The 17,854-nt window shown below is 35.7% G+C and overlaps 1 protein-coding gene across 15 annotated transcripts in view; it reads left to right on the top strand.

The window, feature by feature from the left end:
* Positions 1-17,854, top strand: part of Tet1 (tet methylcytosine dioxygenase 1) — a 130,272-nt gene that overhangs the window by 92,257 nt on the left and 20,161 nt on the right. For 13 of the 15 annotated variants that reach the window (XM_048809870.1, XM_048809863.1, XM_048809852.1 and 10 more), the window contains 3 exons: positions 9,794-10,005; positions 13,659-13,809; positions 14,558-14,644. In XM_048809870.1, coding sequence (XP_048665827.1) covers positions 9,794-10,005; positions 13,659-13,809; positions 14,558-14,644 — 450 coding nt within the window. The remainder of the gene's footprint in view (positions 1-9,793; positions 10,006-13,658; positions 13,810-14,557; positions 14,645-17,854) is intronic. The other 2 variants (XM_015500563.2, XM_048809857.1) reach the window with 1 other exon arrangement.

Here is a 17,854-nt window from a genome sequence, read left to right as displayed (position 1 = left end):
CATTACAATTCCAGGGTTACACTAAGTGTCAGTGCCTCGCTGAATTGCTACGGCTAGTCTTGAACTTTCAATCTTCTCACTCAGCTTCCTGGGTCTTTGGGATTAGCAGGCATGCACCACCACATCAGGTTCTAAAAGCAAATTCTGTGTAGTAGCCTGCATTTGGAGTCATTCTCACATTGATTGTTTTCCCTTTTCTCTCCATTGTTTTATTCTTTTCTTTGAAATGAGTCCTTATCAGGTGAGCATTTATACTCCCACATAATTATTAGATTTTGGCAGAAATTTTGACTCCTTTTTTTGTCACTTTGGGTCTTGTCAGGGACTAGTTGTCTTGTTATTCTGTAGATTCGGGTGGAAAAGGTGATATAGTTTCTTGAGTGCAAACGTTCAGTTAACTCCCTGTACTCCCCTACCTCTGGAGCCCCTGATGATGGCAGGAGTGGGAAGAATTCAAACCGAGCAGCCCAGTTGGCTCCAATGCCTGTTAATTTCAGGGGCTCCTCAGCTCCCTCCAAAGAATTACTATATTAGGCAGTAGGATAGATGTGTTAATGAGAATACATGAGGGGTAATTTCTTTACTACTCTCATCTGATTCCCCAAGAGTTCTGAGTTGAGTTGTGAACTAAATGGAGTATTCAAAAGTCTACAAACCATCTTGCTGGAATTTATACCTTTATTCGGTCTTCAATTTTTTGTTCCAAGGTTCTTCCATCTACTATGGTTGTCTTGGGGTGCTGCTGATTTCTGTGTCCAAATCAGGTACCTCCTGTCCATTCCCATAACACCCTATGAAAAGGTAGCTGGCATCCTGGGTTACACTTCTTTGGTACTTTCAGTATCTGCCCAGTGTAACATAGCCATTTTATGTTTCAGTTGAGTTGATGGTAGCTGTGAAACAGTGTTATGGTTTTACAGTTTTCACTGTCCTTGCTTGTTTTGTCCTTCATTTGTTTTTCTTCACTTAAATCTATTATCTGCTAGTGTATCATTAGTATTACTTTTATGTTAACGCATTTTCTTCCACAGTTGCTTTGACTGTTTTTGTTTTTGCCTTAGGATCAAACGGAGTGCCTCGGCATGCTAGGCCTGGGCCCTACCACTGAGCTACTTCCCCAGCTCAAAATATTAAATATAATTTAATTTGCAGCTCCGATGATCCATTTAGTTGAATTTTTAATTTAGTTATATTCTATTTGTTTATTTATTCATTGAACTGTGGACTAATCCCAGGGGTATGTGGCACTGAGCTACATCCCCAGCCTTTTCATACCCTTATTTATTTATTTATTGGTACTGGGGATGGAAACCAGGACCTCTCTACCACTAAGCTACATTCTCAGCCCTTGTTATATTTTTTATTTTTAAATAATATTAGCTGAAATGTATAGAATTTTTTTTTTAAAAAATATTTATTATTTACTTTTGGTTGGAAACAATATATTTTATTTTTATGAGGTGCTGAATATCTAACCCGGTACGTCACGCATGCTAGGCGAGCACTCTACCACTAAGCCCACAACCCCATCTCCCTATTTTTTATTTTTGTAACAGAGTCTTGCCAAGTCACTAAGGGTCTTACTACCTAGCTGAGGTTGGTTTAGGATAGTACTCAACTTGAGATCCTCCTGCCTCAGCCTCTTAAATCAGTGGGATCACAGGTGTATACCACCACATCTATCTAATTTAGTTGAAGTAAAAATAGTTTGAAACTCAGCAGTTGAATAAACATCATACTTTCAAACCTAAAAAGACATCTTAATTTTACCCTTTCCGAAAAGTGATCTTTTTAGCAATTTAGGGTATCTCCCAAACTAAGAGCAAAGATGTTAGAACTTTCAATTACAGATGATGGGTTGTTTCTGTTTTTTTCAGTTGTAGATGGACACAATACCATTATTTTGTTTATTTAGTTTTATGTGGTGCTGGGGATGGAACCCAGGGCCTGGACACATGCTAGGCAAGTGCTACAACCCCAGCCCTAGATGATGGTTTTTTTGTTTGTTTTGTGGTAATGGGGATGGTAACCTAGGTCCTCTTTTTGCTAGACAAGCGCGCTACCACTGAACTTCACACTGATTGATAAATGACAACTATTGAAGCATGTTAAACAGATTAGTGATAAGGTCAATATTACTTGTGATAAATGCTAATTGTTCTATAGTATTCTAAATGTTGAGAAACTTGGGGCTGTTTTCAAGCAGAATATGATCAAAGTTTTTTGGACCTCATTGCATATGGAACTGAACTATAACCCAATTGTTATGGGTGGTTTGGATCCAGGAACATATTAGGATGCATCTAAGAATTAATGTTTAAAAGGGGGGGGGGGGGGNGGGCGACCAAAAATGGAATCCTTCAAATTCTTTACTCTTAATAATTTTTTTTTTTTTTTTTTTACTCTTAATAATTTAAGTTGTTCAATCTTTTGGATGATATTAAGAATTTTAGGGCTGGGGATGTGGCTCAAGCGGTAGCGCACTCGCCTGGCATGTATGTGGCCAGGGTTCGATCCTCAGCACCACATACAAACAAAAATGTTGTGCCTGCCGAAAACTAAAAAATAAACATTAAAAAATTCTCTCTCTCTCTTAAAAAAAAAAGAATTTTAAAAAGTGAAGCAAAACACTAATTGAATGTTGAAATCTTTTTTGTCCTTCTAACACTAGTAAGTAAAACATTACTGTTTTGATTATTTGCATTTTAGGAAGTAAGTTTGGGTGTGTTTATTTATGAACCACTGTATTTCTCCCATGAATTTATTATTCAAAACCCATTTTGTACTTTTGTGAACAAGACTTCCATTGTACAGCCTGCCATTGTCTTTATCTAAATTTCCTTTATTCCTGAGTGCCTGGCTATTATCCTTGTAGAGAAGCTTAATTCTTCGATGGTTCAGAGGAGCTTTATTTTACTGCTGTCTTTCCCTCCTTAATGACAAAAATAGTGATTCTCCATGTTTTGTTTTGTTTTTTTTTTTGTAGACAACCAGTAATTAATTTGATAATTTTTCATCGATATTAAATTTCACTACTATATCCTCCTACTGGTTCTATTAACTTTACTCATTAACCCAGTAGAGGAGAACATTGTTTGTCTGGTTCTACCCTATTGTTTTCTTTTGTTTATAAGGAAACATTTTTTTAATTTAGAGGACAATTTCCTTTCATTTGTTTAAAAACTTTTTTCTTGACTTAATTCTCATTTACTGTTGCACATGAACTTTAGAAACAAACTGAATTTGTAGACTGAGGAGGGGGTGAAAGTCTCTCACTTGTCTCAGTAATGCTAGAGATCCAACCAAGAGCCTCAAACATACTGGGAAGTGCTCTACCACTGAGCCAATCCCCTAACCCTAGAATGAACATCTTTTAGTGTTTGGCCTTCTAATCTAGGACAACTATTATGTTCTCCTCGGCTGTGCTTTCTTTTTATAATCTTTATATTTATATTCTTATGTTTTTTACATTTTTCTGTGTTTTAGCAACTCTAATGAAGTATAATTTACAATGCATTCTACTTAAAATAATCCCTTTCTCTGTTTAATTCAGGCTCTAAAACAAACTTCTATTGGGTTATTGCTGGTATATTGCTGGAAGAGTGGCTCAGTTGTAAAGCCCATGAAGTTGTAATGTCCCTGGGTTCAGTTCCCAGTATCAAAAAATTCAAGTAGCCAGGCATGGTGGGGCACACCTATAATGCCAGCTTGGGTCAAGAGTTCAAAGCCAGCCTCAGCAATTTAATGAGGTCCCAAGCAACTTAGTGATAGCCTAACTGAAAATAAAATATTAAAAGAGGCTGGGGATATGGCTCAGTAGTTATGTGCCCCTGGATTAAATCCCTGATTTAATCTTTTTAGGGGATGGGGTTCTGGAGATTAAAACATGTCCTTCCTGCATTCTACTACTGAGATATATCCTCCGCCCAAGAAATCTTCCGAGATAGGTTATCAAAAAATCTATTGCCTATTTCCATCCCTTCTGTAAAAATCCTGTCCCAAAAGTTACCAGTACTGCCAATGAAAATGATTGGTCTTCAACAGCCCTTTTTCTCAGCAATTCAAACTACTGTTCCACTTACTATTTGGGGAAAGCTCATTCTTTACTTTGCTTTTTGTAATATAGCTTTCACCATCTCCCGTCAGCTTTCAGTTAGTCTCTTATAAGCCTTCATAGGTGAGCTTATCCATGGTTTTGTGTTAAGTACTCACCAATATGCAAGTTACTGCCATGTCCTGCTATTTGCTGTTGAAAATGGCCTTGAAAGGCAGCAGGGAGGAAAGCAAGAATATTTTTCAGAGGTGAAGGTCCAGGAAAGATTTTGGGTAACTGTTGCGTCTTCAGTTAATTTTTTTATTTTTCTTTTAAGAAAAATTCTCAGCATTTAGCGTATGGCTCAATGTGTTATGCATGAGGCCATGGGTTCAATTTCCTAGTACTATACACACGCACACACAAAATAGGATCTTGCTAAGTTTCTTAAGACCTCACTATGTTACAGAGACTGGCATCAAACGTGCTATCCTCTTGACTCAGTTTCCTGCATTGCTGGTATTACAGATGTGAGCCATCATGCCCAGCTTGAGCTGTCTTGGAAACAGAGGCAGCATTATCTTTATCTCAGAGATCCCTGAATTAGAACCATCTCTCTATATAATAATTTTGTAAAGAGAGTTTTATAATGACAGAAGGCATTTTCTGTCAACATATGGGTAGAATTTTTCTTTAACTTTGTCTCATGGTCCCTGTTTCCCAAAAATCTTAGCATAACATTTGTACTATCTTTTTTACCATGATTAACTCTATTTTCATCCTGGAAAGGGGCTCACTTCTTTCCAATCAAGAAGTCTGACCCTGCTTTGCACCCTGATTCATACAAACCCCTTATAATTCTTTGTATTCCCTGCTCACAGTATTACATGAGAAAAATGCATTGCAGTCATTTTCTCCTTTTGTGGAAATGATACATGACTATATTTAGCATGCTTACAAAACTTAATACACACTGATTATTATCCCAATGTTTGGGCATTCAAAATATATACAGCTGTGCACAGTGGTGCAGGACTATTCCCAGCAACTTGGGAGACTGAGACAGAATGATCACAAATTTGAGGCCAGCCTCAGCAATTTAGTTAGACCCTTTTCCAACATAAGAAACACAAAAGAGTTGGCTATGTGGCTCAGTGCTAAAACAACCCTGATTCAACCTCAAAGAATTTTGTTTTCATTTACAGATAAAAATAAACACATAAATAAATAGTCAGTCCTTCTTATCTGAGGGTCCTCCAACCCCAAACTCAACCCTCTGTGTATCAAAAATACTTGTCCTGGCTATAAACGTAGCGCAGTGGTAAAATGTGTGTTTCTCATACAAGAAGACTCAGATTTTAATTCCAGTTCCCTGAAATCACACCAAAAATCTATAGTAATCATCACTGCGCCAAGGGCAGGAATGGGATTTAGGCTAAAAAAGAAATTACGTTTTTACTGAACATGTATAAATACTTTTTATTTTTGACATTTTCCCCCAAACATTATAAATTATAACTATTTATTTATAGTTAATATAAATAACTATTTATATTAACTATAAATAACTATTTATATTAACTATAAATAACTATGGTATTTATTTATATGTGTGTATTGTACTGGGTATTGAATCCAGGTCCTTGGTCATGCTATGAATTTTAAAGGGTTCTCTACTTTCTGCACACAGTAAAAGATTTTTCTGGGGCCTGGCACCATTGTGCACACGTGTAATCCCAGGGACATGGAGACTAAGGCAGGGTGATCATAAGTTCCAGGCTAGCCCGGGGAAGTGACTGAGTCTCAAAATAATAAAGACTGGGGATTTAGCTCAGTCATAGAAAAAAGATTTCTACAAAGATATTTGGTCTTCAAATTTCTGCTCAAAATAGGTTTATTCTCTCCTTTTGCTTGCCAGCAGTACTTTGAAAAAGAAGGGTGACATTGAAAGACTCATGTCCCAATTTCAAAATGCATCCCAAAGCTATCAAAACAGTGTTGTTCCTGTCATAAGTCTTGACATAATATGTCAATGGAACAGAATCAAGAGTTGATCATAAAGCTTCACATTTATGGTCACTTCATTTTTCAGTAAATATGCCAAGACAAGAATCATTAGGAAAGAATAATCTTCAATAAATATAGCTGGGGTAGTTAGAGGTCCACCATATAATTTTTTATTAGATGATATAATATGAAAAATACTAGTGTGGGCTGGGGATATAGCTCAGCTATAGCTTGCCCCACATGCACAGAGCCCTGGGTTAAATCCCCAGCAACACACACACACACACACACAAGATACAAATGGGATAAGTGGCCAGACATGGTGGTTCAAGCCTGTGATCCCAGCAGCTCAGGAGGTTCAGATAGGAGGATCAAAAGTTCAAAGCCAGCCTCAGCAACTTTATGAGGCACTAAACAACTCAGCAATACCCTATCTCTAAATGAAATATAAAATGAGGGCTGTTGATGTAGCTCAGTGATTTGGCACCTCTTGATTCAATCTCTGTTACCAAAATAAAGAAAAAAAGACTAGAAGTGATTAAGAAAAAATTAAAGATAAATTGGGCTAAAAAGAATAAATAAAATAATTGAACGTCATCAACACTGAAATTTTTGTGCTATGAAGGACTCTGAAATAGGGAAAAGACAGCTAACAAAATGGGAGAAAATAACTTTAACTCATACATTTTTTTAATGCCCATTGGAGTATACATGAACAAACCCAGAACTTAATGCATGATCGTAAACAAGTGCTCTACTACTGAGCTACACTGCTAGTCTTGTTTTACTTACACATTTTTATTATGAGAAAGCACTAAGTTACACTGGCTGGCCTGGAATTGGTGATGCTCCTGCCTCAACCTCTCAAATCGCTGGAATTACAGAAATGGGCTGACAGTATCTCACTTAGTTGCTTGATGCCTGGCTATTTTGCTGAGGCTGGCTTTGAACTTGTGATTGTCCTACCTCTGCCTCCCGAGTTGCTGGGAGTACCCATGTGAGCCCGCCATGGCAGGTGACAAAAATTTTTAATGAGAGATTCTGTGTCATTAGTAGTGCAAAATGAAGGATTTGAAATTTTCATAAAATATAACCACATTTGGTTTTTGTGGTTTTTAAATATTCACTCAACAAATATTTGATGTGAGCCTCTGATGAAATGAATTCTGTGCTCAGTAACCATGTTTCCAGTGGTAGAGCAAACAAACATAAAATAGTAGTTAAGATTTATTAGATCCCAATATGCTACTTTAGAAAAGTTAAGAGATGCGCCAAAATGACCTGAACTAATAAATGAAAAAGAAAAAGATGATTAAAGTAAACCTGTTATTTCACTATAACTTACCTACAGAAGACAGCATAAATCCTAAGCTCACAAAATTTTTAAAAAGTGAACACACTTGTGTTGTCAGTGTGCAATATAATTGTACCTCAGAAACATTCTTCTCCCCTCTTAATCCCTAGCTACCTACCAAAAATGTCACTCTCCTTCTCTTCTGACATTTTGTATTATAAAAAGAAGTCATTTTTTGCCTCTTAGCACTGTAATTATGAGATTAATTCATATTGTGTATAATTATAAATCATTCTCATTGGTAAGTCGTATTCTTTTATTATGAATAGTTAAAATTTATTGGGCGCTTCTGCTGGTAATGACGTTTCAGTTATTTCCAGTTTGGGATAATTATGAATAATGCCTCTGACTTTGGGAAACAAGGAAGTGCATTTGTGTCTAGTGGAGTTCCTGGATTGTGAATAGATGACATGTTTAGCTGATTAGATTTGTTGATACTAATAGTTTTCCAAAATTAATTCTCATTTCTTACATTTTCATGCGCAGTATACAAGAGTGTTTCTGAACATTTTTAGTATTTAATATTTTGTTTCTTGTAAGGGTTCTATTTAGTTATGTAGTTTCTCTTCTTTAAACCCTCCCACCGCTTATTGTACCTGTAATTGAATCCAGAGGCATTTAACCTCTGAGCCACATCACAAACCCTTTTTTCGATTTGTGTTTGACAGGGTCTCATTGAGTTGCTTAGGGCCTAAGTTGCTGAGTCTGAGACTGGATTTATAGTTATGATTCTCCTACTTTGGCCTGTGGAGCTGCTTGAATTCAGTGATAGGCCACCTCGCCCACTCCGCCTCCTGCCTCGCTTTTTTTTTTTCTTTTTTAATAATTTGTTATGAGAGCAAAATGCAATTTAATTTACATCCTACTTTTTTTTTCTTCCTGTCTTTCTTCCTGTGTTGAGGATCAAATTGGCGTCGGGCATACTAGACAAGCGCTCCTATCACTTAACTACATTCTCAGTTCCATCTTAACCATGTTTAAGTGTAGGGATCAGTAGAGTTTAGTATATTCAGTGATGTGAAACAGATCTCCAGAACTTTTTCATCTTGTGAATTTCAATCTATTCCTATTAAATAACAACTACTGTCTTTTCCCCCTAGCTTCTGGTTCTTTCTAATTATATAAATGTGACTGTTTTAGATACCTGATATAAATAGATTCATGCAGTATTTGTCATTTTTGTGACTGGTTATTTTCTTTATTATAATGGCTTTATTTCTTTCAATATTTTTATATATTTCAGAGAACTTAGATTTAATACCTCAACCCCTTATTGAACCACGATCCATATTTACTGACTCAGCTCCTAGACATTATGCTTAATTTTCTATAGTTCACTGAAGAAAAACATCTGTGAAAGACCCATATATCATCAATATCATCACAAGGTATATCTTCTTTGCTAGGCTGGGGGTTGGTGTAGCTCAGTGTTAGAGCACTTACCAAGCATGTGTGAAGCCCTGGATTCAGTTCCCAGCCTTGCAAAAAAGAATCCTCTTTCCTAGGTTTAGTCATTGCACTTGGGTATCTGAGGTAGGAGAAGCATTTGAAAGTAGTCTGGGCAACTGATCAAGACTCCATCTTGCTGGTCACAATGGTGCACTTCTGTGATTCCAGAGTCACAACCCTAAGTTACGTAGGGCCTTGCTAATTAATTATTATATTTTGCATTTTGCAAGTCAGCTGCACCATTTTAGTCTTATGATTAAAATAGGTGTGATACAGTCTTGTAATAGCATAACGAAATCATAGAAATTGCATGGTCATTGGTTTACATGGTATCCTATATAGTAACATGAGACACAAAAGTAATCTATACCTTTGTCACAGTTCAGTGTCAAGTTTGTTGATGGAACCCAGGGGCTTTTAAGCACTCAGCCACATCCCCAGCCCTTTTTATATTTTTATTCTGAGACTTTGTCTTGATAAGTTGCTGAGGATGGTTTTGAATTCCCAATACTCCTGCCTCACCTCATAAGCCCCTGGGATCACAGGTGTGCAGTACTCCATCCTGCTCTACATTTATTTTTAATATTGGGATTCCTGGTTTCTTTCCATTTGTGGAAAAGCAGAGCAGGTATTTAAATTTTCCTGAGTCCTCGGTTTCCCCTTTTGGAACCCAAACAAATAATCTTGTTTTTTAAATTTTTTTTAGTTGTCAATGTAACTTTAATTTTATTTATATGTGGTGCTGAGACTTGAACCCAGTGCCTCACACATGCTAGGTAAGCGCTCTACCACTGAGCTACAACCCCATCACAAAACAAAGAATGTTGCACTATTTTTTTAAAGAAAGAAATAAGCTAATATATAACCATCCAGAACTTAAAGAGAAATGTCCATTGCGTTTAAATGTAGGATACTAGTTTTTCATAGATGAATGCATTCTGCTTTTGCAGGTTATAAGAAGAAGCAGTGAGGAAGAAAAAGTTCTTTGTTTGGTCCGTGTGCGTACAGGCCACCACTGTGAAACTGCTGTGATGGTGGTGTTCATCATGATATGGGACGCCTTATGTCCTCCAATTGCCGATAGTTTGTATCAGGAGATTGTTGAGAGTCTACGGTCATACAATGGTCATCCGACAGACCGAAGATGTACCTTCAATGAAAAGTAATCAAATCTGTTTTGTTCTGATTTGACAGTCAGATCCCTATTATATAATGGTAAATTGTTAATTAACTAACAACTAAGTATACTGTATGGGAAAATAATATTTTAGGTATTCTGGTAGAATAAACAAATATTTTGTTAAACAGAAATTAGTGTCATTGATAGGGCCATTTTAGAATATTCTCCAAATAAATGCAGTGGGGAACAATGCTATTGATTGAACCTATTTCATATTAACCAAGCATTCTAACAGGGTGCTCTATCCCCAGCCCCTCATATTTTTTACCACTTCCTTCTTTTTTGAACCCAGATATGTTTTAATTTTGAGACAGATCTTGCTAAATTGCTTAGGGTCTTGCTAAATTTCTGGGGCTAATCTTAAGATTGTGATCTCCTGCCTCAACCTTCCAGATTGCCAGGTATTCAAACATGCACAGGAAAGTAGTTATAGCACAAAGAAAGGTACTTCAAAAGAATTTGTATCATTTTGTATTTGTTCTATTCAAAATAAGAGAATATTTGCTTTTACTCCTCTCCAGCCATTGATTATGTTGTCAAATTTGAATTTTTGTCTATTAATGTCATCAGCATAATTTTAATTGCATCTTATTATGAACCAGTATTTTTTCAAATGGTCAGGAGCCACTTACCATTGGATTTTTGTTTTGAGAAGAGTTTTGACCTTGACATAGCTGTTGCTACCTTTTGCAGGCAAGCATCCCTCCTACCACAACTTCCTGAGTGCTGGAACTATATGTGGGCACCACTGAACCCAGCCCCTTTTTTATATTGTAGTAAATCCTTTGGTAGCTCTTGCAGGACATTTTTTCTATGGGATTGTTCTTAACTTTTTTTCTCCCCTGTTTTTTTTTTTATATATCAATGCTACTAAAAGTTTGCCTGGTTTATAATTTGCAAATTATTTTCCCAGATCATTTTTCTTTATGCTTTTTGTTGTTGTTGTTGTAGGTGGACACAATACTTTATTTCATTTTTCACGGTGCTGGAGGTACAAACCCAGTGCCTCACATGTACTAGGCGATCACTCTACTACTGAGCCACAACCCCAGTCCAGTCCCTCTTCATGCTTTTTCTGTGCCGTTTTTGTTTCCTTGCTGTTTTATTATGTAGTGCTGGGAATCAAACCCCAGGTATCTGCATCCCCAGCCCTATGTTTTATTTTAATATTTGATATCAAATATCAAATATTTTAATATTTGATATTTGATAGGACTCACTCACTCTTACTCTGTAAGATTTTCTTTTCTTTTTTAATATAATATATGTGATTGTGTGTGTTTATTAATGTTGAGCTGAGTGTCAAACCCAGTCCCTCACACTTGCTGGGCAAGTTCTCTTACTAGTGAGCCACAAGCCCATCTGTAAGATTTTCTTTTTTCTTTTTGCTTCCAAATATAAAATTTTATTTTATGAAATAAAACTTTGTATACTTTTAATAATCTAATGATATAACTGGCATCTTCATAATATTGAGTCTTATTCAATAGCTTGAATTTTCTATTCATTAAATATAGTTTCCCTTAAGAATGTTTTAAACTTTTCCACATATAAGTTTCCTTCTTAAAAGAAATGTCATTATACAAAATGTAAATGAAATTTTACATCATTTTCTTCCCAATCCTTACATAAGATTAAGGTTAATTATTTTATTATGTTGATATGTAACAGTAACACTTCTAGTATTAAATTATTTCATGAAAATTGCCTTTTAGAAAATATTATATACTCTCATTCAAATACCCTTTTCTTGAAAAGATGCATTATAGTCACTTTCCTCTACCTAAAATTCAATGTGTTTTATTATTTTGTTTTTTAGAGTTCAAAGAGCTTTTATTTCAGTTTTTATTGTTTAGGGCATTGAAATCATTAAAGGTAAAAGTTTAATTTTGTTGACTCCTGGTGACATTTTGATTGTTCAGAGAGTTTCCTTCAGATTCACATCAGTTTTGAAAGTATTGGTAGTTATATTATACGCCACATTTAATATTATAAGCTATCTGAAGTCAGTTTATTCCATTTTTGGAGAGGTTAACTTACAGCTCTATTAAGCCTCACAATTTGTCACATTTCTTATGTCTTTGGTTTGAAACAATCATTGAGAGTATGTTAATTTATATTTTTCTCTCTTCCCTATGTATTTTTGCTGTGATATACATAAATTATTTGTTTGGCACCTTTAATTTCCTTCTACAATTTCAAATTTAATTGAACCCTTGGATCTAAATTTGCAACTCATTTTTTTCTTTATCAGTTATTGTACTATTAATGTATCTCCAAACCCTCCAAAATACATCTTCTACCTCTATAGGAAGTTGCCATGTTTCTGTGTCCTGTTTTTTTTTCCCCCTCAAAGTTTTTTATTTTTTAATTTTTTTTTGGATGTTCTTGTTGTTAATGGGAATTGAACTTAGGGACACTCAAGCACTGAGCCACATTCCCAGCCCTTGTTCATATTATTTTATGTTGAGTCAAGGTCTAGCTGAATTGCTGAGGCTGGCTTTGGACTTGGGATTCCCCCGACTCAGCCTCCCAAGCTGCTGTGATTACAGGTGTGAGCCACCACACCTGGCTTCAAAGTTTGTTACATTGATTGATCTTCATTTTCTTCATTATAAGGAATGTTATGTGATTTTCCTGACTTCACAACAAGGCATAATTTTAATCTGAATTTCCGCATTATTTTCCTTGACTTTAAAAATAATTTTTATGTTTTTTCACTTTTTGTATTTTTTGATCATTACATAAGTCATACATATATTCTACTTCATGTTTTAAGCATTACACAAATTTAGAATCCCCTGAAGAATGTACACTATTTACTTGCTTTTACATCTTTAATAATATATATGGGTCTGAGGTGGTGGCTCAGTGACAGAGTGCTTGCCTTGCACACGTGAGGCATTGGATTTGATCCTCAGCACCACATAAAAATAAATAAACACAATAAATATTAAATAATAATAATAATAACGGTCTAGTTTAGGTCTTCAGAAATACCCCAAAATTGCAGCATGCAGTAGTACATGTCTACAATTTGAGAGACTGGAGCCTGAGACAACTTAGGAAGACTGTCTCAAAATAAAATGGCTCAAAGGAATGGGGCAGTGGGGGATTGTAATCTTAAAAACAAACATTTTATTTAAAAGTTTAGTTTTCAGGGTTGGAGTTGTGGGTCAGTAGTAGAGTGTTTTTCTTAGACATATGAGATACTGGGTTTGATCCTTAGCACACATAAAAATACATAAATAAACTAAAAGTTTTGTGTCCATCTAAAACTAAAAATATATATATACATTTTTTTAATTTTTATTGGTTGTTCAAAACATTACATAGTTCTTGATATATCATATTTCACACTTTGAAAAATATATTTTTTTAATGTTTACTTTTAAAAGGCTGGGATGTAACTCAGTTGGTTGGGATCATGCTTAAAATGCACAGGCCCTGGGTTGGATCCCCAGCACCACACACCCAAACAAAGAAAGAAAGAAAGAGTTTAGTTTTTAAATAGATAAATTTGGTAACTGATCTGTTATCCATTTATACTTTTATAGTTATATGACTCTCAAATATTCTGTCTCAGGTATTATCCTGCTTTATCTTTCAACTCACTTACAATTACCCTCTTGCAGTCGTAACTGTATATGTCAAGGAACTGACCCAAAGACTTGTGGAGCTTCATACTCTTATGGCTGTTCATGGAGCATGTATTTCAATGGATGTAAATTTGGTAGAAGCCCAAACCCCAGAAGGTTTAGAATTGATCCCAGCTGTCCCAGACATGTAAGTGTCCTCTTCCCTTTTAAATTACATAGCGTGTATATAAATGTATTCCTTTAACGTTTTTGAAATACTAAATATGTACATATATTTTTTAAACTACATATATTAAAACTTAGTAATGAAATCAAGTGTGGTAGCTCATGCCTATAATCCTAGCTACTTGGAGGTAGAAGCGTAGGAAGTTTTAGGCTACTCTTTGGAATTTTGTAATTTTGTAAGACCCTGTTTCAAAAATAAAATTTACAAAAGGTAGTTGTGTTACAGTACCTCTGAGTTTGATTTCCAGGACCACCAAGAAAATATGTCAAGAAATAAAAAGTAGTAATGAAATACCAAATATGTTTACGTAAATAATTAAAAGTTCCAAATATCCTGCTATGGTAGCACAGGCCTATAATTCCTGTAATTCAGGAGGCTAAGGCTGGAGGATCCAAAGTTTAAAGCCAACCTCTGTACCTTATCGAGGCACTTCGCTACTCAGTGCGCTACTCAGTGAGACTCTGCCTCTAAATCGAATGCAAAATAGGTGTTGTGATGTGGCCCTGTGTTTGGACTCCATCCCAGGTACACACACAAAAAAAAGTTCAAATAAATTAGGTAAAGATATTATTTTTGGCTCCTTCCTCCTGCGCCTCAACCCTCGTGGAAACTATTGATAGATGAACCTAGAATTTTACACTTCTAGTAGAAAAAAACCATTTACCATTTGCCAACATTTCAAAGACTCAGAAAGTTTAACTACCCACAGAACCTCTATGACAGAATTACTAAAGGACGTAATGCAAGAAGAAGACTTAAGAAACCGGAACGAGTCTGTCCGGAACACAAGGCCATGGTGAGCAAAGAAATTAGTTAAATTTACAATTAAGTTTAAATAAGTTGAGTACTTTCTTTTTTTAATTAAAAGAAGCATCTATTAGTATAATTACAAATTCGTATCAACTTGGTGGAGGTGCGAAACGGGTGCCATGTGGCTCAGTGGGTACTAAGCGTGGCAATATTTTTGTGTTGTTTGGGTGAAGAGGACTTATGTATTAATCATATTAATTAACTTGAAGATTGGTGTTTTCTCTGTTCAGCAGTGACCAAAAGTAAAAAAATAGTATATATTACAACCACTATACATATACATTTACAGAAATAAAAAATTATAGTGTGGGAAAAAACCAAAAATTTAAGACATTATCAAAGACCAAAACTTAGTGAAATTATAAAGTAAAATGTTAAAATATTTCTAAAAGTCTATATCCAGCTAGGGTTGTAGCTCAGTGTAGAGCATTTGCTTGTCTAGCATGTGTGAGCTACTGGGTTCAATACTCAGCACTACATAAAGATAAACAAATGAAATAAAGGCATTCTGTCCATCTACAACTACAAAAAAAAAATTTTTTTAAATAAACTAAAATAAAGTTGTGTTCAAAAGAAAAAGGCATATCAATATTGTTGTAAGAATCCCCTAAGTTTTGTGAGAAAACCATATTTGAGAAAAATATGTATTTAAAAATTTCAACAAATTGAATAAGATTGATATTTTTACTAGTTGTGAGAGAAAAATACATTTTAAAAGAAAACATTTCTTTCAAAACTTTAGCAAAAGAGTTTAAGAAAAATCACTACCCTGACACTGAGGCTAAGGCTCCAAATGGAGAGCTCGCCACCAGCCTGGGCGATTTAGGGAGAACCTGTCACACAATGAAGAATAAATAAAAAAGGCTGTGACCCGGTCATACCTCATCAGTCCTCAGAAACTTCGCCGTTTCAAACTGGGGGGTTAAGTGGAGATGTGGCTAAGTGGTATAGGACCCTTGGTTGAAAAAGACAGGCGGTACTGGAATATAGCTCAGAGGTAGCACCTGTATAGGTTTTGTCCTCAGTTCACCCTACCCCCCAAAAGAGGCAAGAAAATTGACAAAAGGAGTTTTAAAGTCGTTAGTCTACCAAGTGGCAAGTGTGTGGGAGCACACCTGTAAATCCAGAAACTGAGGAAGGGCAGGAAGGAGCATGGCAAGATTGAGGCCAAATTTGAGAATATGACAAGACCCTCTCTCAAAATAAAAAGGACTATTGTTGTACCCCACAGATAGAACCCTCTGGGATTCAATACCCAGTACCCCATCTTCCTGCAAAAATCAAAATATATAAAAAACAAAGCAGTTGGAACTAGTCCAACACAAAAGTCGAACAAAAGGTAGAAAACTATAAAAATTTACTGAAGTTTATATGAAATATATAAAATTTGAAATACCTAAAAATGAACAGGTACTATGCTCATAGATAACAACACCCTATAATTTGATGTCCATCTACCTTAGAATTAAGTAATTTTTTGTTTTTAAATATTATGTAAGGGGCTGGGGCTGTGGCTCAGGGGTAGAGCGCTCGCCTAGCACGTGCCAGGCCCTGGGTTTGATCCTCAGCACCACATAAAAATAAAAAAAATAAAAATAAATATTATGTAAGTATCTTAGTATAAATATATTAATATTTATGGTGAAATTTCATACTACAACAATTATAGATAGCACTATGTAATTAGTAGTTGTGACATCCTTTTTGTTTTTATTAATGAATAAAATTTATATAGTGCTTATGGCCAATTATGTCTGAATCTCAGCAGACAAGGCAGAGTGAGGTGCAGGTGGCAACCTTATATGCCACCTCAAGAATTCTGTAAGATCATAGAAGGATTTTAAGGAGGAGTTTCCTTAATGAGCCCTCCCTTGATGCTTTTTGAATAATTTGACTGCAATTAGCCTTGAAAGGGTTTAGGAACCTGGGCTACCAATCTATGAGAACAATCCAGAACAGGGATTAATGGTGGCTTGGAATATGACTGTGACACAGGAAATGTGTGCCGTGGTTGGTTTGGAGAGGTTATAAGAACTGGATTGTGGGCTGGGGTAGTGGGTCAGCCGGAGAGCGCTATAGCACATACAGGGCCCTGGTTAGATGTTCAGCACCACATAAAAATGAATGAATGGAATAAAGGTATTGTGTCCAATTACAACTAAAAGATAAATATTAAAAACAAAAAAAGTTGGATTCTGATGTTCTTCCTTCATATGGAACACACTAAGACCAGGATGGCAGAAGACAGACAATGAATTCAATTTGGGCAGGAGAGGTTTGTAGTCCCTAAGGGAAATCTTAAGTGGTGACAGAGCTAAAGAGGAGGTCTAGGTGATAGTTATAAAAGCCATCAATTTAAGTATGATAGTCCTAGAGATCAGATGTGGAGTAAGAAGAGCACAAGGATGTTACCAATAAAACAATGTCAGAATCCTCAAGAATAGACCAAATAAATGAAGTCACGAATGAATTTTCCAGTGGGTATAAACAGATGAAGAACGCAATCTAGAAGTGGAACCTACATGCATTTATTTCTTGTGTATAATATAAGGATTGGGGCTGGGGTTGTGGCTCAGTGGAATAGTGTTCGCCTACCACGGGGCCCTGGGTTCGATCCTCAGCACCACATAAAAATAATATAAAGGAATTGTGTCCAACTATAACTAAAACATAATATTTTAAAAAATAAATGAAAGAATAAACATAAGTCAGTAGGGAAATGAATGTCATTTCTCATGCATCATAGTTGTCCAGATTGAGTCATGTCAATCTACAGAATTGACTTCCTACCTCTATATTGGGTAGCTTTGTTTTCTGCAATAATTTAAAAGCATGTTAGAGGAGAACTTGACCACATGAAGGTGTTTTAACTATATTTATGGCATCTGTATCCCAGCTCTCACATGAGGAAATTGCCTCAACCTTGTCACGTTCTTCCTTCATCCTTTATCTCAATCTCCTTTAAACTGACTTCCTTAGATGTGATAGAAGTCACATTTGACAAGATTCCAACTTCAAATATAATAGAATCATTTCTGGAAAACATTAACTGGTCTTTGAAGTCTTCTGGTTTTCAATGTCTTCCCTCCCTGCTTCATTCTTCATACCATCAGCACCAGCAGCACTTTAAGTAGATACTCCTATCATTGATTTTCCTTTTTAAACTTCCCACGTCTCTAATCAGTGAGTCCAGATG

The sequence above is a fragment of the Marmota marmota genome, unplaced genomic scaffold, assembly GCF_001458135.2.
Source record: "Marmota marmota marmota unplaced genomic scaffold, marMar, whole genome shotgun sequence".
In the NCBI taxonomy this organism is placed as follows: Eukaryota; Metazoa; Chordata; class Mammalia; order Rodentia; family Sciuridae; genus Marmota; species Marmota marmota.
This window is presented reverse-complemented; position numbering and strand designations above follow the sequence as displayed.